The sequence below is a fragment of the Candoia aspera genome, chromosome 6, assembly GCF_035149785.1.
Source record: "Candoia aspera isolate rCanAsp1 chromosome 6, rCanAsp1.hap2, whole genome shotgun sequence".
In the NCBI taxonomy this organism is placed as follows: domain Eukaryota; kingdom Metazoa; phylum Chordata; class Lepidosauria; order Squamata; family Boidae; genus Candoia; species Candoia aspera.
Window position 1 is genome coordinate 84,211,040 of NC_086158.1, and position 13,363 is coordinate 84,224,402.

Genomic DNA, 13,363 nt, shown 5'->3' on the forward strand with positions numbered 1-13,363 from the left:
CATCTTCTTTCATGTAGCATTTGTTAATATATATAGCTTCAACCTGAGGTTCTTCTCAAGCCCCTTACAGCTGCTTTATCACCCAAGAAGGCTTTATTCTCACAGTCCTATTAATTAGATTTCTTGAAGGAAAAAAGAGCTTAGGTTACAGAATCTTAGAAACTGGCTATGTGTAATGCATACTTGTGTGCTATTTAATCTTTTGTTCTACTTTTCACTGGGATGAAATTTGTTTAAATCATGTTTCCATACCATTTATGCATTGAAAAATTTAACATTGTAATGTGTGAAGGACAATGAATTGTCTTCTCTAAATCAGAAAAAGATTGCTTCCAAATACAATTCTAATATTTATTTTTTGTCTCTGTTAACAAATCTAACCATGGAGGAAACAGTAATGTTTTAATGAATAGCATGCTCTACACTGACTAGGTAGACTTACTAGGTAGATAATCTGTGCTACAAATAAATCTTGTAATTGTTATTTCCCCATACCTATTGTAGGGAGCTATCTGGTATTCAGGGGTAGTGTTCACAAAATCAGGTTGTTCACAATGCTAATTATTTAAAGAATGGGTTCTACATGTTCATAGGAAAAAAAAATTGCAGCTAGGTTGAAGATTGGAATTCTAGAAGTGAAGGAGAATCAGGAAACTGTCTAGCAGATGGGTACCTGGAGAATCTAATTGCCACCTGAACCTCAAGCCACTCAGGCTGAGCCAGGCCAGAATCATAACTGGTTCCAAACCATGTTTGTGTCCCTTCTGTCAGTTGAATCCTATCTCACCTAGTAGCTACAGTGTTCTGTACACATGTTCTGGCCGTCCATGTGAACAGAAAGGAAAGCTACCAAGTTATGAAGTAGCCAAGGGGCTTAGTTCTGGTTTCTAGCTGTTTTGCTTCAGGTTCCTTGGCATTTTCTCACTGTGTCCTACCATCATCCCCAACTGAACTTTAAACTGCTGAGAAGGTCATTATGTATGATATTGTACTTCTACTTGGTGCAAAAATGCAACAAGTTTTTGCAGTGCAAGTTTTTCTGTTTTAGGGTTTTAAATTTTGCTTTAATATGTATCTTTTTCTTTAGTCAATGTGCATACTAGTATACTTCTGCTAGATTGTTGTGAAGTGCTTTTCTGTCTGATTTTAGGGTCTTTTAAACATGTTGGTCTGTTTATTTTTCTGTAGGTTATCAATGCTGCTGTAGCTCTTGCAGCCAAACCCAAAAGCCAGGTGGTAAAAAGCAACATGGAAATGTATAAAACCACATGGGAGACTCACATACGTGTGCTCACAGAAGCTGTGGATGACATTACAAGCATTGATGACTTTCTTGGGGTATCAGGTGTGCTGCTTTCAATTTCATCTTTTCCCTTTGAAATACCTACCTTTTCTTAATGATTATTTGAGAGATGACACAATTCCTTAGGAAGCTGGGTTATATCATCCACCCTCTAGTACCTAGCCAGGTGTGAAATTAGTGTGAAGGAAAGTGCGTCTGAAGACAGAAGAATGCAATTGCTTCTGGTACCCAGAGGAGCTTGCAAAAGATAGCAGAAGCTCTTTGCTCCCTTCACCTGTCCTCTACTAGAGGAAGCACAGCATGCCTTGAAGCATCTAACGTACTGTGGGATGACTTTTAATAAAAAACAGTAGCATTCCCAAGCATGCTTTGAGATATTTTATTTATCCTAAGGAAAAAAAAGCTAATTGGTGGGCCCAATCCATACTTGGGTTTTAAAGCAAAAGTAATTATAATTGTACATAATTGGAAATATGCTCTGAAAGAGTTATGCAGCCACACAGTACAGTAAAAGCTCTGGCACACTTCAAATAATATCCATTAGCAGCAAATTTCAGAAGAAACCATTTGCATTCCAGACAATTTCAGGAAGTAAATAATGACATTCCAGTCAAATTGGGCATTAATTGTGAGTTTATCCAGGATCTCATATGTGGGGGGCACTGGAACACTAATGTTAGGATTTGTTCATTGGCTCATATTGTGACTTATTTATTGGATTGATTTTTTTTATTTGACTTATGTGCAAAATGTCCAAAAATCTAAAAGCAATTGAAAACATATATGACATATACAGATTGTAAAATCTTATGTTGGAATAGAAATAAACTTACCTGATTTAAATTTTAAAAATAAAAAAAAATGGTGAGAGGGTTAAACATGTTAAGCTGAGCAGTTTAGCACTGTGGGGAAAGTGAAAGTGATGTGTTTGTAAATTCTTCTTAAAAGCCAGTGTGGATGACAGCCCACTCATGTCGTGTGGGGTGAGTTCCACAGAGGCAGAGTGATCACAGAGAAAGTACCACCTCATGCAACAGCCAGATAGGCTGGTTTATTATGGCTTGGACATGCAAATATATATGTGATTTGGTCCTGTACACACACAGTTCAAGAAATCTATATGGTTGTATTTGATGTTTCTGTCTGTGATCTCTTAAGTAAGTAATTGACAGAATAGACCAATACTTGGATACCATACAATTTAGGCTTCCCTGTTCATCTATAGTAACTTCTTCACTTTGGGAGTATCCTCTTTGTACTCTCAAGCTGCTCCTGTCCTGTCCAGATACTGGCTGAATTCTAAGCTGGTTTAACAAAATTGTGTGAGGACTGCGAGACTTTGGCAATAATTTGCTGATGACTACAGCCTCCCATGGATAGCTCCCCTCGTGCTGGCCCTCTCAACTTTCCATGCCAGGAAAGTAACTGCCAATTGTTTTCCTTTCTGTAGGTGGCACAACAATCAGCTTTAAAAACCAAAAAAACTTCCCTTCTGGCATTTTCCAAGGTTTGGCTGATAAATGTCTGTTGCCGTCACTGTTGTGGGTGTCTCTCAGTAGCATAGTGGTTATAGCATTTGCCTGAATACAAAATGACAGTGGTCAAAACACAGCAGATTGTTTTTTGTTGGTTACTATTTTTCTTTTCCTGAGCTACTCACTTTGCTGCTTAAGTGAACTAAGAAACCAATAGATGAGTTCACTGGTGCATCATTTTATCATTTCTCCTATTACTTGAGGTATAAGGGATTTTGCAGAACTTATTTATTTTGACTATGTGGGGGAAGGAAGGAAGGAAGGAAGGAAGGAAGGAGAGGGAGGGAAGTTCAGTGTTTCAATGATCCACTACTGGACTATTTTTTCTTAAGCCAGTGGAGAAGTGGGTATCTTAAGGGGAATAAAGTAATTTTTTAAAAATTGCTAAGTTTTGAACCAGTGACTCTCTGCATATCAGGCAAATGTTATAACCACAATGTTACTGTGACATAGCTGATAGCAGTTGTTGCAGGAGATATTACGGAGTTGGATAGTGGTGACCATCCAACCAGGGGAGGGGGCTTTCCTGCCACTGCGTGCAATAGCCAACCAAAGTGCAGGGGTTTATCTAGAGCAGTGTGTTTCAACCTTGGCAACTTTAAGATTTATGGACTTCAACTCCCAGAATTCTGGGAGTTGAAGTCCACACATCTTAAAGTTGCCAAAATGGAAAAACACTGCTCTAGAACAAAGTTAAGTGCAGGAGGCAAATCAAACAGCAATACATGAGCCAACTCGAACTGAATAACACTGCTTTGAAATGAGAGCAGTAAAACACAGGTAGAGGTTGTATTCATGGGCTGGGGGTGAATAGAAGAAATCATCATCTGTTCTTGACTTCAAAAAATGGTTAGTACATTGTATTTCTGATGAAGCAACTGAGAGTGCAAATATGCCTTCAATTTTAGTTCTTGACTTTGATCAGATTGCTTTTCTAATAAGGTGTTAAAATTTCAAAATAGGAAATAAAACAGGGATGAATATCCAGAAAATTGAATTCAGCTGAAACAAGAAAAGGAATTTGGGAATAAAAGCTCTTCCCTTTCCCTCTGGAATTACTGGCCCACACTTAGGGATGGAGGGATCTGCATAAATCTAATTATGTGTCAGTGCCACTTATGCTCATATGCTATTTTTGTCGTTCTTTTTCAGGGAATTTAGAAAAGAACTGCCAAAAATATGTACTTGTCACAGATGTATATATCATTATCCAGTTTCTTATGGTTTTGTCTGAATTGCCTAGAAGAATGAAGAAGGTTTTGGGTAGGATGAGACAGACAGGCAGACAGAAACTATTTTGGTCATTGACCAATAAGAATATGTTCTAAAATTACCCCTAACACCAATAACCAACCTTTAGTGGGCAAAACTTACACATAATGTAGCAAAGGTTTGCTCCTCTTAGAGAAATAAATTTATCTTGGTTGTTTAACAGATAATGCAAATAAAAATTATCAGAGTGCCCCTCTGATTGTAATCAAGAATTAATCAAGAATCATGATTAACATTGTTGGTACTTTCACCAGAAACACCAGCTGTCTTTTTGTCTTAAGAGCTTGGATTCGCAAAGCTTTGATAAACTGATATAAGCAACTCAATTTGGAACCAACCCATTTTGGATCCAACCCATTTTCTTGGGCAAATATTTCTCTCTCTACCTTATTTCTCCAGCTGTGAAGAATGAGAACAAGCTCTCTTTCCTACTGGTTAGTTGGGAAGAATATCTACAAGATTGATAAATTTGCATGAGAGAACTAAGATAATATGTGATATAGTAATGTATAATGCATATATTCTCAGAAATAAGTCCCACTGAATTTAGTATGACTTTTTCAAGTAAGTGAGCATATGACTGCAGGATTGTTCTGTAAAAGTATTTTCATTTTGCTTTGTCTGGGCTGATATTGGTGGTTTGCTAAGTGCTGAAGGAATTAAAATTTCCCAGAAAAAAAAATCTTTTAATTATTTTTAACTACTCAAATTTGGTTGCATTTATTGCTCCTTGTTTACTACTACTGCAACGTATTATTCCACTGTATTGTGTTTTCATGAATGCGCTTAACAGTTCAAAGGAAATTGAGAGACTTAAATGGCAGCAGAATAGCATACTACAGAATGGACTTGCCCCATATTGGACCCTAATGGTTCAGCTCACTTTTCTTGTATTTTATATTTATATGTATATTTAAGAGGTACTGTTTTTATTGTATTTTAATCTGTTATTTAGATTTAGTTTTATTTATTGTCTTTTGAGGGAGATGGGCAGTGATGAAATTTGAAATATAAATAAATAAATATAAATGTATCTATATAAACTTATTTGCAACCATAAGTTTTAGCAAAATTCATATAAAATTACAACAATCCATATCAGTTTAATACATTCCCTCTAATATTAACAGCAGAGAGCCAGTTTGGTCTAGTGGTTAAGGCATCAGGCTAGAACCCAGGAGACTGTGAGTTCTAGTTCTGCCATAGGCACAAAGCCAGCTGGGTGACCTGGGGCCAGTCACTCTCTCTCAGCCCTAGGAAGGAGGCAGTGGCAAACCACTTCTGAAAAACCTTGTCAAGAAAACTGTAGGGACTTGTCCAGGCAGTCACCAAGAATTGGACACAATTGAACGTGTTTATTTATATATATACACACATACACACACACACACACAATATATATATGTACACACACACATACACACACTTAAATACATACTGTGTGTGTATGTGTGTGTGTGTGTATAGATAGATACTGTATATATACACAAACACACACACACACACCAGGTTCTCTTGTCTCGTCCATGTATGGTTTGTTCCAATAGCCCAGTTATCGTCAGATTGTCCTGGTTCCCCAACATCTGACGCAGTCCTTGTTAATCCGGGCAACGTCCGAGCTGGCATGACTCTCTTAGTTCATGTCACTCTCATATTTGAGGTAGACAGGTGAAGTGTTAGGGGGTCTTTGCCCAAGGACCCCTATTGGTAAGGTAGGTACAGCTGGGATTTGAGCCCCAGTCTCCCTCTCCAAAGGCAGCGTTCTAACCACTATGCTATCCAGCCGCTCAACCCATTGTGACTCCCAAGCTGGGAGAGTGGCTCCAACAGATCCCAGGAGCAACATCAGAGCTCTCTGTTCAGAAGAGTGCAGTGCTAGGAACAGCTGAGATCCTGCACAGAACCCTCAGATTCCTAGGCCTCTGGTAGAGGACTCGAGGCTGAGGAAGACACATACCACCCGTAGGGGTGAGAAGGGAATTTTTTCTTCATACATACATACATACACACATATGTGTGTGTGTCTGTCTGTCTGTCTGTCTGTCTGTCTGTCTTGGATTTCTGGCCATTTGAGTTAGTTATATTGGCCAACTCCAGATAGTCCAGAAACAAAATTACTATACATATAAGCTAAAAACTTCGTTGTTGACAGAAAGTCCAGCCTGATGAAATTGTTCTGTTGGAATCTTCTGTAATGATGCAAAATCAATCTAGAAATCATAGAAATGCAAACCCCATGGAACTTAGCAAGTTTTGGCAGGGACTGTATTGCCATGGAGGGGGAGAGAGAGAGAGAGAAGCAAAGTGATTTTCATTGGCTTTGCTAAGAGGCCAGGTGCAGTTAGCTCTCATTCAGCGATCATAAATCAGAAGGAGTGCCATGCTATGGTCTGTGAAAACTTATGCTTTTAATAAAATCTGTTAGTCTGAAAAAGTGCTACAAGACTCTTCCTGATTTTGGGCCACCATAGACTTACTTGACTCTCTTCCCACAAATTCAGCTATTGTGTAGCAGTAGCCATTTTAGTACCCTACTTAACTATTTCCATCCTCCCTGGTTATTACAAGGTCTTTCAGTTTTAAGAATCAGCCCTTTTCTCTGCCTCCCTATACCCCAATTTTTTTTCCTTTTGTGTTATCTTTCTTACCTTATAAACTAGAGGGCAGGAATTGTTCTGATTTTAGTTGATCATATATAAGCCACTGTGAGAGCCTTAGCAAATGAAAAGCAGAGTTGAATGCTTTAAAAGAATAATAAAGAAATGTACTGGTGACAACAGAGAAAGGTATATCTAAGGTATAAGCTACAGCTGAATACAAACAAAGTTATGATTGGCAACACAAGAGACTGAAAAGAATTATACTTGTTTAGATCAGTTCCCAGGACAAAATCTTTCTAAAGATGTTCCTGCTTTGAAACCTCTTTCTGTGGACATGAAAGGTTTAAACAAAACCTGAAAAACCTCAGATCTGTAAATGGGATAGGATTCTACATTATATCAAGCAGATTCCTAGTAATATAAGCAGGGATGCAGGCAATCTGAAATGCCAGTCCTAATTTGGTAAAAGGAAGGAATTGCCATTTGTTTTTAACCACTTTAGTTCTGTCATGGGACCCTGTTAGTTTTGGAGTGATGGAATCATTGAACAATAGAGTTGGAAGGTGCCTTAATGTCATCTCGTCCAATCTGCTGCTTAGCGTGAGATCTAATCACAGAGGATAGTCAGCCTTTGTTTGAAGCCTTCCAGTGAAGGAGAACTTCATGTGATAACATGTGGCTAACAGCTCATACAGTCAGGAAGTTCTTCCTGTTGCTTAGCTGACCCTACTTTGTGTAGATTTAACCCGCTGGTAATAGTCCTATCCTGATAGTCCTGCCCTGGTAATAGTCCTGCCCCCAGCAAAGTCCACTGTCTCTTCTGTGTGACAACCCTTTAAATATTTGAAGACTGCTATATATCTGTCCTCAGTTATTTTTTTAGTAGACTAACCATAGCCACCTCTTGCGTGATTATTGTGTGACTATTTTAAATACTTTATCCTATATTTATCTGGAACTAGTGTTAGATTTGTAGAGATAAATGGGTCATAAAATTAACCTCTATGCCTATTCATTGAACTCCATTCATTAAATACTATTCATCAGCAGCTAAAAGGCCCAGATAGTCCTTGCTTAATGACCACAATAGGTACTGGAATTTCAGTCACTAAGCACTGTGATCATTAAGCAAAGTGCCATGTCACCAGACATGATTTTAAAACCATTTTTGCAGCGGCCATAAAATGAGCCACTGTGGCCGTAAAGTGAGTTACGTGGCCGTAAAGCAAATTGCGATAGTTGTAAAGTGAATCAATTGTTTCCAATTGATTTTTCGGATTGGAAGCTGGCTGGGAAGGTCGCAGATCACAGTCACGTGACTGTAGGACACTGCAAATGGTTGTAAATATGAGCCAGTTGCCAAGCACCCAAATTGCAATCACGTGACCGTGGGGGTGGTGCACCGGTTGTAACTTTGAGGACAGGTCCTAAGTAACCTTTTTTAGCCCCATCATATCTCTGAACCATCGTTAATGAATGGTCATTAAGTGAGGACCACCTATATACATTGAACCTGGTTTTAAAGGTTCATCTATATGGAGTCCTTGGTGCTCTCTGAGCTTGGTTGTTTGCTTCTAGTCATTTCATTACCTGACTAGGTAACATCATTAGTGCACTGAGCCCTTATGATGTTATCTAGTTGGGTAAAGAAATGCCTGCAAGCAAATAACCAAACTCAGAGAGCACTGAGGACTCCACAGTTCAACCCTGAGCTACAGATATTCTCTTCTGTTGGATCATCTATGGTTATCTAGTTTTGAACTGAATCTGGGTGAACATTAACTAAATGCATATTTAGATGAAATTCCCACAGAGATTAGACTGTGTGTATAATTTGCGCTCTAATGCTTTAATTTTTTTTAAGTGCTTCCTAAATTGAATAAAAATATTGTACCAAACCCATATTTTAAAAAAAGAGTCTCAGAGAGATAATACGTAGTCATGGAAAATGCACTGTATTTTATTATTTATTAATATTTAATAATGATGCTATGAAGTTTAAATTTATGGTATTGATTGCATTAGAAAGTCTTCTGTAAGACCTTTGCTCTGCACTTAAACAGGGAATGCCAGTTGGCTCCCTTATTTCTTGTGTACAATGAATTTGCTTCTGTCTTGACATTTTTGAAAAGACTTACATGCTGCTTCAGTTGTGCTCTTTCCTGGACCAGGAGGCTCTGCTCTCTGTCACTCATGCCCTGGTTACCTCCTGAATGGGTTACTGTAATGCGCTCTACTTGGGGCTGCCCTTGAAGAGCATTCAGAAGCTGCAGCTGGTGCAAAATGTGGTGGCATGGGCAGTTGTGTGAACTCCTCAAGCAGTGCACATTACACCTCTGCTGTGCAAGCTGCACTGGCTACCAGAATGCTTCCAAGGTGGTGGAAATGACCTATAAAGCACTGAAATGGGCCTGAAGACATGGCTGTGCCACCACCCTTGGGGGTCCAGTGGTAGTAGTGAGCCTTGTCAATGGTTATATTGACTGGGATATATGATTGGTGTTCACCTGCTGACTGCGATTATGTTTTGTGTTTAATTGAGTTTGTAATCATGGTTTTAGTACGGTTGTCTGTTGCATTTATTTATATTTTTTATTGTTCTCATTGTTTTTAACTGTTGTGAGCCACCCATAATCACATATGTGAGATAGACAAATCAAATAAATAAATCTGGAGAAATTTGTATCATGTGAATGACCTGCTCTGAAGTTTTTTGTCATTTTTTGACCCTTTGGTTTTGTCATTGTGTCCTTACTGGGCTAATTCCTGAGATAACTGAAAAATTCAACCCCAAAATGTTGCAGATTATTTTCTGTTATCAGCAAAATAACTGGTGGGAAGTAATATCTGAGTTGCATTCCTGACCTTTCAGGTAGCATAGAACCCGGCCTAGAAGAAGCCTATTGAAATGCTAACACGCAGTTCCCTGCAAAGGTGGTAGAAGGGTGGAGTCAATTCATTCCAAGTTCCCAACATGGTCTCCTGGGCTTGTTCTCTTTTCTGCCTTTGGGGTACGTGCGTTGCCAGTTCTGCTCTCGTGTTCCACAGAGCTCAGTGACCCCTTAATTGGTCAATATGAAATAATAGATGAGAGCAATTTGTCCCTCTCAGTATTTGTATGTGTAGTGTTTCTTTTTGGGAAGGGGACGCACTGTGAGCTGTATGATCTAGTTTATTTCCTTAAGCTCAGTCTTATGTAAATTGATTCTCTGGTGGGCAGCCTCCAGCATTAGGACTACATTCAGTCTTGAACAATTCCTGATCCAAACAAAATTGGTGGTCTTATTTTCTATGGTTTCTGGTGAGCATGAACTGCCAACTCTTGCACAAATCATACACAACCTTTCAATGGGGTAACAGGTTCTAAATTTTCTTAGCTGGGAGAATGAGACTGTATGAATTGGAATGAATACATTGTGGGATTCTGCTTGCTAATTATCCAGAAGTCAGGATGAAGGACGTGTGTTTTAGGTGTGAAAATTCAACAATACTTTTGACACTGTAGGGTGTTTTAGAAGCCAGCTGAAGGTGGAAAATGTGCCTTTATTCTTTTGTTTTCATTGGCATTATGGACAACTTCCTCTGGATTTCTCTGCCTGCTGAGATTTAAAAAAAAATCAATATCCAGTATATTTTCAATAGCACTGATGGTAAAGTTTGCCCCATGTTCTTTACTCACTGGAACATTTTGTACTTGCAGACTGTTATGGCATCATGTCTAAAGACTAATGCACAACTATCCTAGTTAAAGATGCATTCTATTTTTGGACTGATTTTCATTTAAAAATAGGAGAGTGTTGTATGTGCTGGAAATATGAATAATTGTGTCACTAGAGACCTTTAACTGTTCCAATTGAGTGTTACTTATCTATTTTCCTCAAGATTATTCAATACTGTCCTTGTCCAGAATCTTTTTACAAGAATTGGTTATAACCAGCAGTAATTTTCAGAGATACTTTTTCCTGGTCTTAATGCAAAACAGCAAACTTTGAACAAGTTTTAGCTTAGTTTTAAATAATCCCTATTGGGATCAATTTTTGAAGAAGCCTCTTTTCTAATAGTTTAGGCTGCTTTTATTTCTGTGCATCTTGTTCACACTTTTTTAAAAAGAATATTAGGGATTCTGCTTAAATTAACTAAAATGCCATCATCCTGTTCCATTAAAACAAGTGCTTTGACTTCTTCCAGTGAAGAATATTTGCAAATATATTGTTGCACACTTTATTTCCTACAAAACATTTGCAAAATAATCTTCACATCTTCATTTACAAGCTGAAGGCATTTGTTTAATGGTCTTTGAAAGCAGGTAGGAATCAGTTGCTTGAATTTGTGATAGATCTTTTCTGCTTGGTAGGGGCTGTGGGAAACAATTTTGCAATAGAGAATGAGGGAAAAGGGATTGTTTTATTGTTGTTGCTACTTTCTTGCAAGAATGAACTTTATGATGACTCAAGGGGCATGTTACCAATTTTGAAGACTGAAACTGCTTTCCATGTCTTTGTGATCTTCCCTGGTCACTGTGTACATTTGCAAATAAACAAAGACTATATTAATGAACTCCACTACTTTTTTCTTACAAGAGGATTGGGTTTATAAAATAGCTGCTCTTGAAATATATGATTATTCAGAAAATGCCAAATGAAAAACAATAGGAAGGGAAGTTGACTATAATTGATACTTGTCATGGGCATACAATTAAATAAATACAATGTCCTTGGTAGTACAGCATTGAGGATATGGAAGGGGAGATGGCTGAGGTCAGGATTTCAGAACACAATGTGAGTTTTCAGGCTAATGAAGGTATTTATGTCCAAAGAGCAATTTAAGGGTTTCATTGTTATCCAGCACTTTTGTACATTTCTTGGTAAGCAACCTTTCCACAGACAGTCAGGAAACTGAACTCAGTGAAACATTTGTTGTAATGTTGCTCTTGCATCCTGATTTATCCTATAATTAAATGTAGGCTTAGTTTATGCTTATCCACTGGGATTCACTGTCAGTTGCTTCTGCTTTGGAGGAGGCTTTTGAAATACAGCTTAACAGGGTTCTGGGCCTTTAGACATTGATTAGGAAGAAACACTTTAGAACTTGCACAGGCACAGCTTCTGTTCTTCATTAAAGCTGCCCAATATTTTTCAGGCTTCCTTAAAGCAGAGGTATCTTTGTTTTTCAGGCTTCAATGAAAAACCTGAAGAAAAAAAAACAGTACATTAATGAAGAGCAGAGAAGGGCTGTGCTCTCACTCATATGAGGCCAAAATACTTCCTCTGGATCATTTTCAAAATACTGTATGCCCAACCCTTAAGCTACTACTTAAGCCACCTTTCTTTTTCATATGCGTCCTTTGATATGTGTAGGTAAATTGCCATTTCTTGAGCTCACTGATTTTCAAAACTTCTAGCCCACTTCCAAATGGCCAGTAACATGATGAGAACAATATAATAAAACATGGAAGTATCATAACTAAGGAGATGGAGAGAACAGATAACAGCAGATCATCATCCCCCCTGTCTTAACTTTCTCAGCAGGCCAGTTGGAAAACAGCCACCTTGACCCAACGTTGATGCTGTAACTGGAACTATATTCTCCCCTCTGTGCTTTCCTAGAGTTGCTGATTAAAACTGCCCCTTTTCCCTCTGAAAGCTTAGGGCTCAGCAATGGGAAAGTGATTGCCTTTAAGCCCCAGGTAAACAGACAAGGTAAGGTACCTGCCTAATAGGTATGTAGGAAAGTGGGGCAGGGTTTCCATCATCCATTGTGTATTTCTAAAATCTGATCTGATCCTGGTTTCCAGCTTGGTTCAATTTTATATTATTGTGAAGGTTGTGAAATAACTGTGGAATAGCGAGCTGCATCGGCTGACCCAGTCTGCTTCTGGGTCCCATTCAAAGTGCTGGTTTTGCCCGTCAAAGCCCTTCATGGCATGGGGCCAGGTTATCTGAGGGACTGCCTCTTCCTGATCACATCAGCCTGTCCCACTAGCTCCGGCAGAGAGGGCATACTACAGGTCCCATTTGCCAGGGATCTACATTTGATGGATCCCAGGAGGCAGGGAACATTCTTCCCACCAAAGTTAGGTTAGCTCCATCCCTATTAATGTCCAGGAAGTCCCTCAGAACCTCATTATGTCACCAGGCTTGGGGGTCCCAGGGAACTAGCAGTGTTTTAAGGTGGCTCCCCTATTGTGGGTAATATGTGGTCGCTATATTTTTCTTTCCATTTGTGGTTTGTATATTCTAATTTTGTTAAAAAAAAATTAGTAATGATTGTCTATATTTTTATAATGATTGTTTTTATACTGTGCTTTTATTTGATTGTTGTATGCCACCCAGAGTAACTTCTGGTATGATGGACAGCTATATAAATTTGATAAATAAATAAATAAGAAAGACAGTTGGGAAAATTTGGGCCACATTTTTAAATGAACTGGTTTATAGATCCCAACTTAAAGGGAGGCTCAAAATACTGTAATTTTTTGAACTGCAGGCTGCTTAGAATGTGATGCAATTTTTAGCTCAAAAATAACTTGTATTATATATACAAAGAAAGTTGGATGTAAAAATTCATATATTGGAAGTGCATTCAACAGACATATACTGTATAACAAACATCATATACAGTATGAATATTGCAATTATATATAGATTATTTGA

At 38.3% G+C, this 13,363-nt stretch overlaps 1 protein-coding gene across 1 annotated transcript in view; it reads left to right on the forward strand.

Moving 5' to 3' along the window:
* The window catches only part of CTNNA3 (catenin alpha 3), a 781,530-nt gene that overhangs the window by 507,525 nt on the left and 260,642 nt on the right, over window positions 1-13,363 (forward strand). Inside the window, exon 11 of the mRNA XM_063307559.1 lies at window positions 1,189-1,345. Within this exon, the coding sequence (XP_063163629.1) occupies window positions 1,189-1,345 (157 nt within the window). The remainder of the gene's footprint in view (window positions 1-1,188; window positions 1,346-13,363) is intronic.